General features: G+C 38.0%; 1 protein-coding gene across 2 annotated transcripts in view; it reads left to right on the top strand.

The window, feature by feature from the left end:
- The window catches only part of dph6 (diphthamine biosynthesis 6), a 198813-nt gene that overhangs the window by 155088 nt on the left and 27774 nt on the right, over positions 1–15951 (top strand). The window contains exon 14 of one of the 2 annotated variants that reach the window (XR_009067117.1): positions 2431–2448. Coding sequence is in view for 1 of the 2 variants with exons in the window: in XM_057859083.1 (XP_057715066.1) it covers positions 2431–2679 (249 nt within the window). In the remaining variant the exon portion in view is untranslated. Of the gene's footprint in view, positions 1–2430; positions 2680–15951 lie in introns of those variants that run through there. The other variant, XM_057859083.1, reaches the window with a different exon arrangement.

Raw genomic sequence — 15951 nt, 5'->3', positions numbered from 1 at the left:
CTTATTACACCATGTTGCAGGGAAAAACAAAATGTTTGTTCGTGGCTTGTAATCATTTTATTTGTGTTGCTTGGGTCCAAACTAAATGAAAAAGTGCCACTAAAAAGCTAAAAATCTGGTTTTGCTAAAATTAGAGGCTATATTTTAAAAAATTCCAATTTTACGTCCCAGTTAGCAGAAAATATTTATGTTAAATATCATTTATTTGTGTCACAGGTCAAACTAAATCTATAAAATAAAAAGAAAAATGTACATACAGACATATACACACTAGATATATGATGGAAAACACTCAGGTGACTTGAAGTTCTGCTCTGAGACCCCCAATTTGGCCAAATTTCATAATTGTCCTATATGCATGCGTAATACATCATTGTAAAGCTTAAAATCTCAGATTTCTGGGGGAAGAAAAATTTTCAACAGAAGGGCATTTTAAAAAAAATAATAATAATAAATTAAACAGCATAACCCTAACTGGAGGTGAGAGCAGGCGAGAGCATAATTAAAGACACCTTAATTTAACAAGATATTATCGCGTACTTACCTTGTTTCTATCCAAAAACTCCATGTAGCATGTATCATCGAGTGTCAAAACACTGATGTGAATGGCCACAGCCGGATTTATGGGGGATTATATGGGTGAAACATGGTAATATATAGTGGGGCAAATAAGTATTTAGTCAACCACTAATTGTGCAAGTTCTCCCACTTGAAAATATTAGAGAGGCCTGTAAATGTCAACATGGTTAAACCTCAACCATGAGAGACAGAATGTGGGGGGAAAAAAATCAGAGAATCACATTGTTTGAATTTTAAATAATTTATTTGCAAATCATGTTGAAAAATAAGTATTTGGTCAATACCAAAAGTTCATCTCAATACTTTGTTATGTACCCTTTGTTGGCAATAACGGAGGCCACACGTTTTCTGTAACTCTTCACAAGCTTTTCACACACTGTTGCTGGTATTTTGGCCCGTTCCTCCATGCAGATCTCCTCTAGAGCAGTGATGTTTTGGGGCTGTCGTTGGGCAACACGGACTTTCAACTCCCTCCGCAGATTTTCTATGGGGTTGAGACCTGGAAACTGGCTAAGCCACTCCAGGACCTTGAAATGCTTCTTACGAAGCCACTCCTTTGTTGCCCTGGCTGTGTGTTTGGGATCATTGTCATGCTGAAAGACCCAAGCACGTCTCATCTTCAATGCCCTTGCTGATGGAAGGAGATTTTCACTCAAAATCTTTCGATACATGGCCTCATTCATTCTTTCCTTTACACAGATCAGTCGTCCTGGTCCCTTTGCAGAAAAACAGCCCCAAAGCATGATAATAATAATAATAATACATTTTATTTGTAGAGCGCTTTTACCAATGCTCAAAGACGCTTTGCAGTAGGAACAAAAACAGCAAACAACGTGAACAGAATAAAACAAAGAAAATAATTATAAGTTAAAAACTAGTTTAAAAAGATGAGTTTTTAACAGTTTTTTTGAATGTGGGAAGGTCTGAACAGGTACGGATGGGTTTAGGGAGTGATGTTTCCACCCTTATGCTTCACAGTGGGTATGGTGCAATTCAGTTTTCTTTTTCCTCCAAACAAGAGAACCTGTGTTTCTACCAAAAAGTTCTGTTTTGGTTTCATCTGACCATAACACATTCTCCCAGTCCTCTTCTGGATCATCCAAATGCTCTCTAGCAGACCGCAGACAGGCCTGGACGTGTACATTCTTCAGCAGGGGGACACGTCTGGCAGTGCAGGATTTGAGTCGCCGGCGGCGCATTGTGTTACTGATAGTAGCCTTTGTTACTGTGGTCCCAGCTCTCTGTAGGTCATTCACTAGGTACCCCCGTGTGGTTCTGGGATTTTTGTTCACCGTTATTGTTATCATTTTGACGCCAGGGGTCGAGGAGGGAGTTGAAAGTCCATTTTGGTATTGACCAAATACTTATTTTCCACCATGATTTGCAAATAAATTCTTCAAAAATCAAACAATGTGATTTTCTGTTTTTTTTTTTCACATTCTGTCTATCATGGTTGAGGTTTACCCATGTTGACAATTACAGGCCTCTCTAATATTTTCAAGTGGGAGAACTTGCACAATTAGTGGTTGACTAAATACTTATTTGCCCCACTGTAACAAGGGTCGCGATGCAGAAATCGCAGACATCAAGGAGTGGTCAAGATGATCTTTTTCATTTATTTATCATCTAACATATCGGGGAAAATGCGACAGTAACAAAAAAATAAATAAAATTAAGCCATAGTTATGTGGTAGATATCCGTGACCTATTTACAGACACCATTTTTTAAATTGTGACATAATTTGTTTAAGAGTTTAAAATATGAAAGTAAATTATACATTATATTATTTATGGAACTATGAAAATAAGTGGTATAATTACCAAACGTGTCCTTTTTATTTCTTTTTCCAGGTAGATGATACAGTCTTCTGTGCAGGCCAAATCGCACTGGTTCCCTGTACCTTGCAGCTAGTGAAGGCAGGCACCCATGTGCAGGTCAGCTTGCTGCTAAGCCACGTCCAGAAGGTTCTGGAAGCCACCATTAGCACCTTGTCTCTAGCCCATGTGGTTCAGGCCCACTGTTACGTCACCAGACGACAAGACATCGCCGTCATTCAAGCCATATGGGAACGTGTGTTGGAGGTTATGGAGAAAGATCAGGTCGGTACATAGAAATGTAGAAATTAATTTCACTTCTTTTAATTTTAATGTTGGAGTACCCCAATATTTCTGTCCTGGACAGTTTCACATTTTACTTTTATAGGGTACTCATTTAACTCGTTGGCTGCTACTGGCTGCACTCGACGTCCAGTTCATTTTGACTGGCAGCGATCATTGCCAGTTTTAAATTAATTGGATGTCTGTCATTTTCAATGGCAGGCAATGAGTTAAATACTGTGACATTTAAAAAAATAAAACAAATTTAGAGCGTTAACAGGGGGCCGTAACCGGAGTGTATTTCTGTTTCTTAGTAATAGTAATAGTAGAAGTATTATTTACGTTTATTATTTCAATTTTATTTATTCATAAAAAAATATATGAAATAATGTTTGATAATACTAATAGATATACAGTGCCCTCCATAATTATTGGCAACCCTGAAAAAGATGTGTTTTTTAGCTTCTAATATTTTTTTTTTAATTCAAATAATATGGGACCTGAATGGAAAAAAAGACAAAAATCCAACCTTCAATACAAGTGCATTCATTCAGTGGGGGAAAAATCCCACATAAAGAAACTAATCAACTAATGTGTGTCACAATTATTAGCACCCCTGGTGTTAATACTTTGTACAACCCCCTTTTGCCAAAAAAACAAGGTCTGGGGACTGAGATGGCCATGGGAGGAGCTTGATTTTGTGTCTGGTGAACCATTTCTGTGGAGATTTGGCCATATGTTTAGGGTCATTGTCTTGCTGAAAGACCCAGTGACGACCCATCCTCAGCTTTCGGGCAGGGGGCAACAGATTTTGATTGAAAATGTCCTGGTATTTCAAAGCATTCATGATGCCATGCACCCTAACAAGGTTCCCAGGGCCGTTGGAAGTGAAACAGCCCCACAGCATCACCGACCCACCCCCATACTTCACAGTGGGTATGAGGTGCTTTTCAGCATGCGCAGCTTTTCGTGGCACGCCAGACCCACTTAGAGTGTTTGTTGCCAAAAAGCTCAATCTTGGTCTCACACAAAAATACACTGGGACCGTGTGCTTTATTACACAGTTATGGACATTGCAGTATAAAATAAAATAATAATATGCATACATTCATTTACACAACAAATTCCAAGAATTTAATGTTGTTTATAAAAAATTTACGTCATTTGAAAGAGTCGGAGATTTGTTGATGCACTGAAAAGCTGGACCGACAAATCACGCCTCTGACATAAAAAAAAAAAAAATTAAAAAAAACTTGCGGCATCTCGGGGGCAAGCAGCCAGGATCGACCGGTATTTCAACATGCCAAAAAGACAGTTGCATTTTCTGTCTTTTTTCAAAAAGAAGGAAGATGGTTCAAAACGAGTCTGAAAAGCACTTAGAAAAGAAAGAAAAAAAGGAAAGTCCCACAGCATGGCAAGTGGGCGTTTGCGTTTTGTTTTCAGCACCATTTTCTGCTTATGTTCCGGGACCTGTCCCCGTGCCATCATCCCTGCGCTGCCATATGTACTTTGCGTTCTGGCACCTTATGATTTACAAATTAAGCACTGCAAACAGTCAAACAGTAAGAAACGATACTATTCCCTGATTAATTATATTAAGTGTGTTAGAATAATGCAAACAGTCAGACGTTGCCTGCAAGAAAAGGTACTATCTCCTTCAATATATTATTTTATCCCAAAAAAAAAAAAAAAAAAAACACAAAGATTTCTTGTTTTGAGACTAACAGTTTCAAGACATTTCCATTCTTTGCAATTGATAAGGATTTTTTTCTTAACCCTTAGATGCACAAGTTACTGGACCCTACACTCTTCCATAAATGGGTCAAAAAGGACCCATATTAGAATGTGTTTTTATTCCATTTTGGTGAAGAATAATCACTTGTATATTAATTAGTATTATATTTAGGGCCGCACAAGAATGATTTCATGGTTGAAATATCTTTATGATTTAATTTAAAAATTTTTGGGGAGAAAAAAAAAACAGCAATAGACTTTATCCTTCCTTGTTTTTTATCATCAATGATGAAGAGCTCCAATGCATCTTTTTGGTGAGACAGCGGTGCTAAGCCCTTGTGGAGGCACTGACCGATTTCTGAGGATATTGTGGTTCTGTGTTCTGCCCTGGGTGGGAGGTAACTCTCTCTAGTAAGAGCCCTACCAACTCATTCTGTTGGCCATGATTTGGACACTTTCTTCTTCAGAGGACACATAAGTGGAATCTTATGAGTCAGATTGATCCTGTTGAGTTGTCTGGGGCCTCATCATTAGAAATTTTGGACACTTGAGTCCAACGCCATCACTGCCTCTCCATCATCCAACATCTGTAGGACCATTTCAGCTGTAAATCTAGCAGCTACGACATTTTGGATAAGGAAACATAAGAGTAGTGTTTTCAATAGAACAATATGTAGCTGTATAAATAAATATACACACACACTATAATGTCAGCTAACCTAGGTTAGGTTCGAATCCGATTTTTTCGTGTTTTTCCGACTCGACTGAACGGGAAAAGTCGCATAAAAGTGGACCATTTCAAATTCGATCAAGGTCAATTTCGTATGTGGTTAAAATCCCATCCGGGCCACATTTTTCAAGAATGTGGCTGCGGTCCGAACTGTCAAGTCCCACAAATTGGAATTCATGCAGCAATTAACATCAGCAAAGAGCGAGGGAGACTGGGTGCTACGGTAGCGGTGCAGCTGTGCATTAGCGTTAGCGCCTAGCTTGAAGGTAGCTTTTGAGGAAGGAGCGGGCTTGACAACAGTCATAAAAAAAATAAAATGGGTTGAGGATAAGCCTGACAATGCTCGGTTTTTTCTCTGCTCCAATGCTCCTGTGGGCCAGTTTGCTCAGCGCATCTCGGACTGCAAATTAGAGCGCATGTGTGATAGTTGAACAGGCTCAATGGACAAATGCAGTCTGAACGGGTACGCCAAAAAAAACATATGACAAAAAATCGGAAATGTGCATTAGGACCTGCAGCATGAACCTAGCCTTAGTTAGCTAGTTAGTTATGAAGTAGATTAATTTGTTGATAAATAATAATAAAAAGAGTCATGAAAGACACACACACAAAACACTATATGGACAAAATACTTACAGTACACGTATCAGCTCTTGCTGCGTAAAATAATCTTCTTAAAGAGCATATGACACGAGAAAAAAAGTCTTAAATGGTATTATTATGTGAATTAGAATCATATTTTGAGACGATTCGACTATATACAACAATTTAGCAAAGCACAGATGACGAGAAATTAGTATTTTAATCTGCCGGTTAGCCACGCCTACCATTATAGGGCTTTAGCGTCCCCAACAGGTGGATGACGTCAGCGGTAGACTGGGCTCATCGGTTTTACTATTCAGCCCATTGAGGGGGAATTATTCAGAACGAGGAAAACGCGACGAAGAGAGCCCCAAAATGTCATTGTTTCAGTCTCTCTACTCCAATATTTTTACAGGATATTCTTTTTATCCAAGTATTTTTCCCCAATAGTTATATAAATGGCTTGAGAAGGACCAGTCAGCCCGTCAAGGGGGAACTATTCACAACGAGGAAAACGCGATGAAGAGAGCAGCAAAATGTCAGTGTTTCTGTCTCTTTACTTCAATATTTTTACAGGATATTCTTTTTATCCAAGTATTTTCCCCAATTGCTAAATAAATGGCATGGTCATGACAAATAACAGTCTTGTGCTGAATGGAATATGAAATAATAAAAATGCATTTATTCAGTATGACATGGCAAAATTACTCCATAATGGTCAAAACTGTCGACTTCACCTTTACTGCCGCACTTCCCGAACGATATTTTATGCCACCTAAGTTGGGCTTACGTCATTTCCCTTACCCGGCTTTGGAGAATGTAAACAAACCAAGAGGCGTGACAGCTAGCCGACACGCTAACCCGAACCGAGTGATGCTTCAAAGTCTTCGAAGCGGAAAATCACATGTAGCCCCTATCTATACCCCTCTGTATGTATGGCATGGTCATGACAAATAACAGTCTTGTGCTGAATGCAATATGAAATAATAAAAATGCATTTATTCAGGACGACATGGCAAAATTACTCCATAATGGTCAAAACTGTCGACTTCACCTTTACTGTCGCACCTCCCAAACGATATTTTATGACACCTAAATCGGACATATGTCATTTCCCTTCCCCGGCTTTGGAGAATGTAAACAAACCAGAAGGCGTGACAGCTAGCCGACATGCTAACCCGGACCGAGTGATTTTCAAAGTCTTCGAAGCGAAAAAAACACACATAACTAGCCTGGATTATTTGACATGACGACCCGGTTGTCGATTGTCTTCGCGGATCGGCAAACCGCCCAGCGGAGAGCAATTTACAGTTCGTTCCTGGAGGAGGGTGGCTGGAGTTGTTGTGCAGCTAACGTGCTGCTGCTAATGAGCATTAGGAGAGCTTTTTACATGCCTATTAATGATCAAACATAAGTAGTCCTTTATTTAAAGGAAGTTTGTAGTGTTTACTTTGTAATCGCTGTATTCGTATTTGACATAATACAAAACAAGATGTTTACTCACTTCCTCGTCAGTCCAATGGTCCCACAGTAAATATCCACGGTGAATGGGAACCTTTTGAAACTCCAAAAAGGCGCATACGCCTCTCCCTCATACAGAATGATTTTTCTGCAGCCGTTTGGCTGGCGTGATGCGAAAAATAAACGTATTAATCCGCAAAATCAGCTGAATCCTTCGTTCTCATACACAACAGTACACTGTAGCGTGAAGAGGACGTCTTCTACCGTACACATCACAGCGCCCTCCTCCTCAATGCAAGACCGAAGCCAGAAGTCACTCATTTTCATGGCGCGGGATTCAAAAAAACTAAATAAAAATAGCGATCGCTTCCACACACATCCAAGCGGTCCATATCATTCAGGGGCATAAAATACCGCGTGTATTATGAAATAAACATGCTTTTTCATGTCACAGGCACTTTAAGGGATGTCACTTTTTACATACCTAGTCTGTGTGGTCCATGGTAAATTTCTTCCTGACAGCCAAAGTTGATAAGATTCCCATTGTATTCCATATGCATGCATGTGGGTCATTTTTGACCCACATGTGGAAGCTTAGGGTAGTAATACAAAAATGAGAATTTCTTCAAATGTATAAAAAATTAATCAAAAATTTGAATGGCATTATATCAAAAACATGTTTTTTGAGGAATACCTGGAATATGAATTAATAACAATTTACCATTCCGAAGATATTTGAAGAAAACAACCTAACTAGGTCATTTTTGACCCACCTATGCACCTAAGGGTTAATTTGAATCCCTTAAGGATAAATTTATATTTATTTTGTTTTATTTTTGTGTTTCAATATAATTTGAGATTCAGATTGATTTATAATTTACGAAATTAAGTGAACCCATTCCATTTTCCCCATTCCCAGTCACTGAAAGTGTAACAGAGAGGTGTCCCCCAAACTTTTTCATATTTGTGAAGAGGTGGAAAAAGGTATAAGTTCTTCTGCCCCCCCCCTCTCAGGGGGCCGCTCACTGTGACTGCTATTTCCCGCCGTCGTTTCTCATGAAAACTTGATGATGTGGGAAGCGCCGGCGTCTTTGATAATGCGCAGCTTGGCGCAGAGGCAGATGTCTTCCTCAGAGCCTCCCTAATCCTTTGCACCCCCCGATCATTTTGGATAGAGGTTCAACCTTCAGAGCAGCTTATCCCCCTCGCCCCCATTCCTGCCACCACCCGTTCCGCCGCCGTGGCTTACAACCCCTTGCTACGTGGGTCTAACCCGAGCGCCAGTCTCTTCCTTGGCAGCCTCTCTCCGCCCACTGTAATCTGTCTCGTGGTGGGAATAGGCCCCAAGGGGGCACAGAAAGAGGCAGGAGTGCACATCCAACATGTGGCTCCGTCGGAGGGGGTGGGGGGTTAAAAGCCGAGGCAAAAGAGGATGTCAACTTTGTGTCACTTCCTGGAATGCCGAGTGGTAATTCTTGCTGTTTTTTGCCCGTTTGGAGATTTTTTTTTAAGTGTTCAATATTCAGATTTTCCAAGCTGCTGTGATTTTTGACATTCTATAACTCCAGACCATAAGAAATCCGAAAAGCGCTGATGACATGTCACCACTTTGGAATGTAAACTAGGCCAGCTCATGAGTGACACAAAGTTTAAAAATAGTTATTCAAGTTCATTTTCCCATTAAAAATTATGTAAAGTGAAGTAATAGTGCCGTTATAAAATATCGATAAACTACAAACAAAGTTCATCGGAACAGTTGTCATTGTAACAATTTTAACTGTCCAGGGCTCCGGACTAACATTTTTTACGAGGACCACTGTGGCCCCTAACTCAAAATTTTAGGGGTGCAAGTAGAAGATTCAGGGGCGCGCAATGTAAATGGACATGCAAAGTTTTCCTCAGTTGCACAGTTTAACCGATGAATACTTTCATAAAAAATGCATAAAACTACAAATTTATGAATGTATATTTTATTTTCTATCATTTTTCTCTATCAACCAGTATACTGCATACAAATTAGGTTAACATGGGATTTTTTTGGGGGGGGGAGACCCAGCTGTAACGTGGATGTGCAGTGTACAATTAATGACCAAAATATATATATATATATATATATATATATATATATATATATATATATGAAAAAGAAGTTTAAAAAAGCAGAATTTAAAGATAGATCAAGGTGGGTTTAAGTCAGGGATTTATTTATTTATTTATTTACCCCTCAGGCATGACAAATCCGAACAAACATACAGCATTTATATGTGTTTACAATTAATTCAACCCGAAAAGAAAAGGGCAGACGGGAGAAGCCGAAGCTGATTGAAACCCGCCCCCAGTATACCATATAGGACGCAAATGCGTATATAGGACACAAATACGTCCTTCGTCTTCGAGTGTCTGTGAATATTTTCAGAACCTTTTTGACCAAGAGAGCCAAAACATCCAACAAATTTTAAAATGTGATTCCACGGGAGCCATACAGAAAACGACAAAGTCTAAAATCGTCCATAGACTTCATAACTATTGACGGGGCGCGGCGCCGATTAATAAGGGGCCTGCATTCTTGGCGTGGCTGTCAAAGCTGACCAAGTGGAATCACAGACAAAAGCTTTTTCCATTGCAAATTTTTGTGAATAAATGCTTAAATCCCTGAATTATGTATAGATATGGATGTAAAAAAGTCTCGATTCTTTGTTAAAAGAGAAAAAAAAACGGTTAGTTAGAAATTATTTTATGTAAATAGTAGGGCTGTCAAAATTATCGCGTTAACGGCGTTTTTTTTTTTTTTTTAATTAATCACGTTAAAACATTTGACGCATTTAACGCACATGCCCCGCTCAAACAGATTAAAAAGACAGCAGTGTCATTTCGACTTGTGTTTTTGGGTGTTTTTCCGCCCTCTGCTGGCGCTTGGGTGCGACTGATCTTATGGTTTTCAGGCTTCAGCACCATAATTATTATTGACAGCAACAATGGCGAGCTACTAGTTTATTTTTTGATTGAAAATTTTTACAAACTTTATTAAAATGAAATCATTAAGAGGGGTTTTAATATAAAATTTCTTTAACTTGTACTAACATTTATCTTTTAAGAACTACAAGTCTTTCTATCCATGAATCGCTTTAACAGAATGTTAATAATGTTAATGCCATCTTGTTGATTTATTGTTATAATAAACAAATACAGTCCTTATGTACCGTATGTTGAATGTATATATCCATCTTGTGTCTTATCTTTACATTCCAACAATAATTTACAGAAAAATATGGCATATTTTATAGATGGTTTGAATTGCGATTAATTAATTTTTAAGCTGCGATTAACTCGATTAAAAATTTTAATCGTTTGACAGCCCTAGTAAATAGAGGGTTGCATCGGCACTGCCATCACGATTCGATTCGATTACGATTCGGAGGGCCACGATTCGATTCGATTCAGAGGGTCACGATTCGATTCGGTTCGATTCGGCAAAGCATCGCGATGCATTAAAGCCTGGGATGCATTAAAATTCTAAAGCAAAGTATATTTTTCGTGAATCATGAGGCAACACAAGCAACATGATCATTATAAAAGCATTTACACAACCAAATAACGCCGCGAAAGTTTAATATTAAAAAAAAAAAAAAAAAAAAAACGCGGTTTTGCAGACACACACAGGAGAAGATTCAAAAGGATCACAATTGTGTTGCCTTCGTGTGCATAAATAAAAGTGTCTTTCGTAACGAATTCTCAGTTGGCAGAAAAAAAACGTAAGTTTTCTTAATGATCATTATAAAAGCATTTACACAACGAAATAACGCTGGGAAAGTTTAATATAAAAAAAAAAAAAAAACATGCGGGCCACGGCGTTCATGTGCGTGCACAAGCAAATGCACAATACAGAGAGCCTGCTCTCGTTTTTATCCCTTTTTTAATAATTTATTAGTCTGGCGCGGCAGCCCAACCCGACCCAACCCAAACGTGAATGCTTAACATTTCGGGTCGGGTTGGGCCCAAAATGTTAATCGGGTTCGGGCACAAGATCTAACCTCTAAGAGATAGGACATAACATAACAATGGCTGAAGCGGAGAAAGAGGGAGCGAGAAAGATTATTGATGCACCTAAGACATTGAAAGCAGACATCTGGAGACATTTTGGCTTCTATGAGGTTGGTGGGAAACTTGACCAGAGTTATGCGCTGTGTAAAAAAATGAAACATGAGAATAATAGTACAAATGGAGAAAGCAAATCCGTAGCATCACCGGAAGATTTTTTAACGTACTTATATGTTTTAAAATGTGCTGAATCGATTCGGCTTGTTGTCCGCATCGAATCGAATCGTCCATGCCCCGCATCGGGATGCATCGCCGCATCAATTATTGTTGTATTTGTAAACAGAGCTTTTTCCGTTGAAAATTCTTGTGAATTAATGCTTAAATCCCCGAATTCTTTATAGATATGAACGTAAAACAGTCTCGATTCTTTGTTAAAAGAGCTAAAACCCGGGCAGTTACGCATTTAGTTTACGTAAATATGTCGAAGTACAAGGCTAGTCTGTTCGTCAATTCGGCTGCCGCCATTTGTAAACAGCTTTTCCAGTGAAAATTCTGGTGAATAAATGCTTAAATCCCCAAATTCTTTATAGATTTGAACATTAAACAGTCTCGATTCTTTGTTAAAAGAGCAAAAAAACGGGCAGTTACATATTTATTTTACAAAAATATGCTAGATTCAGCCATGTGAAATGAGGCAGACTAGAGGGCTGTGTATCCACCAGAATCAATAAAGCTAAATGCAAACACTTTCAAAATAAACCATTACGCAACTAAACGAATATTCAAAGCAGCAAAATTTAATTTGAATCATTTTTCGAGTACTCGAGTTCGATAAATCGTTGCACCACTAATTTTGCTTCATGATAGTGGATAAACTGCCCTCTGGTGATTGCATGTGGTCTGGCTGGACTGTAGCCTTGTATGACTGAGAAGTAGACTCAGACGTTTGACATGGATAAGTGATAGCTGCGCTCTGGTTTGGCCCACATAAGGCTGTAAGTTGTTTCAGCTAATATATGTTTGTGTATGCATTTGTGATTACGTTTACAGCTACAGTTTGTGGAGTTACGTGTGAGCGATTTGCTATTAGAATCGTAAATACGTTAGCATTCGTAGCATTTAAGCTAGCGTATTTTTGTTAGCAAATTAGGCTAATATAATCTACTAAATTCACATATTGATCAGACTAGATGGATGTTTGTCCACCAATTGTTTTGTGTCAAGTGTTTTATTTTAACAATGCGGGTTTTTTTAACATAAGTGTACATATGTGTTGTACAGCTTTACAAATTTTCAAAAGTGAAGGAAGTAAATAGCTTATAAAAGCACAATCACCTTGTTTGCTGTCTGTAAAGCTGTAAAACAACTTCACGTTTAGTGAATACAGAACACGTCATACTAATAAAGAACAAGATACTGTGAGGTACAATAAGGAACTGTTTATTGGGGCTGCAGCTATCGAATATTTTAGTAGTCGATTAATCGGTGGACTAGTTAGTTCGAATAATCGAGTAATCGGATAAGGAACATGAAGAATCAAAATACCTGGGCTGAGCCTCAAACGGTATTTTTTTTTTTCAAATGTGGATCTATGTACAACAAAAGAACAGTTGACTAACTTACATAGAAAAAGTCAGCTATCTTAAATGCTATAAAAAATAAAGTTTTTTTTTTTTTTACAATGCTCTTAACAAATGGTTCAGAAACATACGTATTCCCACAATAAACGGCTAATATACCTATAAACTAAGTTATGAATGCTTTAAAAAAACATTAGCCCAAACAAAAACTTAGCTTACGTTGGTCTCAACAAGGGGCAGCTGGATTCAGCCATGTGAAAAGAGGCAGACCAGGGGGCAGTGTATCCACCCTAATCAATAAAACTAAATATGAACACTTTCAAAATAAACCATTACAACACCACTTTTAATTAAGCGAATACTCGAAGCAACAAAATTAAATTTGAATATTTTTTTTCTAATCAAATACTCGAGTTAATCAATTAATCGTTGCAGCACAACTGTTTATGCGACAAAAATAAATAAATAAACGACTAGAGGCAAAATGGCGGACGAAACGCTTGCGTCGTAAAGTCGAAATCACATAAATCGAGTATGTCTTAACCCTGGGAATACCTGTATGCTTTTAATACTCAAATTACTACAAATTGCTTCATTATAAAAAGACTAGGGCTGTCAAACAATTAAAAATTTTAATCGAGTTAATTACAGCTTAAAAATTAATTAATCGTAATTAATCGCAATTCAAACCATCTATAAAATATGCCATATTTTTCTGTAAATTATTGTTGGAATGGAAAGATAAGACACAAGACGGATATATACATTCAACATACGGTACATAAGTACTGTATTTGTTTATGATAACAATAAATCAACAAGATGACATTCACATTATTAACATTCTCTTAAAGCGATCCAATGGATAGAAAGACTTGTAGTTCTTAAAAGATAAATGTTAGTACAAGTTATAGAAATTTTATATTAAAACCCCTCTTAATGTTTTCTTTTTATTAAAATTTGTAAAATTTTCAATCAAAAAATAAACTAGTAGCTCGCCATTGTTGATGTCAATAATTACACACTCACTCATGGTACTAACCCATAAAATCAGTTGGACCCAAGCGCCAGCAGAGGGAGCCAAACAACAAAAAACAAGTAACAAGTAACATTAGACTGTCCTGTCATTTTAGTCTGTTTGAGCGGGGCATGTGCGTTAATTGCGTCAAATATTTTAACGTGATTAATTTTTAAAATATCAATTACAGCCCGTTAACTCGATAATTTTGACAGCCCTAAAAAAGACTCACTAATTTGAACAAGAAAGGAATTTCAATCAGAGTTTTTTTAAGGTTTCAATAAACTTTGGGGGATCGGTGATCGGTTGATCGCCAAGAAGAGAAATTATCTTGTCTCCTAATCGTGTCAAACTGACTCTGACAGTTATCCATATTAAGCCACTATTATTTGGTCGCGGACAGTCATAGTCAATAATGGGACCATATACATTAAGTGCACTTGTTGGGTATTTTTGTACTTTCGCAACCCCAAAATGTTCACAATGGTAACCTCTGCTGCCCTTTGCTTCATAAACACAGGAAGAAGTTAAATTTGTATTGACGTTCCATATAGTCCCTGTGTGGTAGTGATTTTGCAGTCATTAGCTGGCGTCTTTACGGTCTTTCCTTTGCAAGTGACTTCAGTCAGATAATAACCTGTTTAGTGAAAGCTCACATTTGTCTCATATTTAAACCGTTCCAGAATTTAAAAGTATTAAGATGCGAAAAAAGAAATATTTAGTGACCTGATTTAATTAGGACTTCTGCTCTCCAGAAAATTAATTTTTCAATTTGCTAAGACCTTGTTTTTTTTTTTTTTTGTAAAGCAAAAATAATCTTGCATTTTAATTTTTCAGAAAGGAAATTATAATTGAGTAGTTTGGAAAGAAACATTTTTTGGGAAACTTTTTTTTTTTTATTTTGCAAGTGCGAATTCTATGACATCCACTCAAATTCAAGCTCTGTTGACCTACTCTTTTGTAATATTTTGTCAAAATATTCACATAGCTCATATACTAAACGGCTACAAAACCACACAAACATCCTGGCTCATGTAAGGCGAGTGGAAAAGGACGCAATGGCAAACCGACAGCTTTACTACAGCGAAGGCTTGGCGCCGACGGCGTCCCGCTGGGCAGGAAATGTAGGGGAACCGGCTAAGCGGCGCGGTCACATCAGCTCCCCGCTGCTCGGCTGCCTTTACACCGCTTCCTTATTACCGTGTTTACCGTTCGGCTTTCACGCCTCTCTTTCTGTCGTGCGCCTGGAACGACAGTTAGCGGGAAGAAGGAAAACAAACATGGAGAGAGAGGCGGGTCACACTCCATAAGTGCGGCACTGCAGGGATTATGGCTACAGACCCTTTAAGTGAAGCAGGGGGAGATATTGACATGGAATCCATCATATACTAAAGTTAGTGACGTTTTCCAAATAAAATAAATACAACATTAAATAAGGATCAGAACTGCTCTCACTTATTAAAAACAAATTAGCCTTAAATAAAGAACACAAACAGTCCTGTGCTTATTCGTGTAGTTAAAACACAAAAGTCTTTTTTTGTGCCTTTAATAATATGACTTTTTTAAAGTTCTTGTTTCCAAGTAAAGAGTAATGATGTATATTTAGTGTAACCTATGTTAACTCATTAGCTGAAATTCCTACAGTGGTATGAAAAAGTATCTGAACCCTTTGGAATTTCTCACATTTCTGCATAAAATCGAATGTGATCTGATCTTTGTCAAAATCACACAGATGAAAAAAACTGTCTGCTTTAACAAAAACCACCCAAACTTTTATAGGTTTTCATATTCTAATGATGATAGCATGTAAACAATGACAGAAGGGGGAAAAACGGGCAAGTGAACCCTCTGCTTAAGGAGACTTAAAGAGCAATTATGAGGGGTTTAAAGCTGCCCTGCCCACTATAAAACACACACGTGGTATGAATTGTCTTGATGAGAAGCATTGTTATGTGTGACCATGGGTCGGTCAAAAGAGCTGTCTGAGCACCTGCGATCCAGGATTGTTGATTTGTATAAAACTGGGAAAGGATACAAAACCATCTCTAAAAGTCTGTATGTTTATCAATCGACAGTCAGAGAAGTTGCCTACAAATGGACAGAGATTGGCGCTGTTGCTTCTCTCCCAAGGA

This window comes from Corythoichthys intestinalis, chromosome 15, assembly GCF_030265065.1.
Source record: "Corythoichthys intestinalis isolate RoL2023-P3 chromosome 15, ASM3026506v1, whole genome shotgun sequence".
NCBI lineage: Eukaryota > Metazoa > Chordata > Actinopteri > Syngnathiformes > Syngnathidae > Corythoichthys > Corythoichthys intestinalis.
This window is presented reverse-complemented; position numbering and strand designations above follow the sequence as displayed.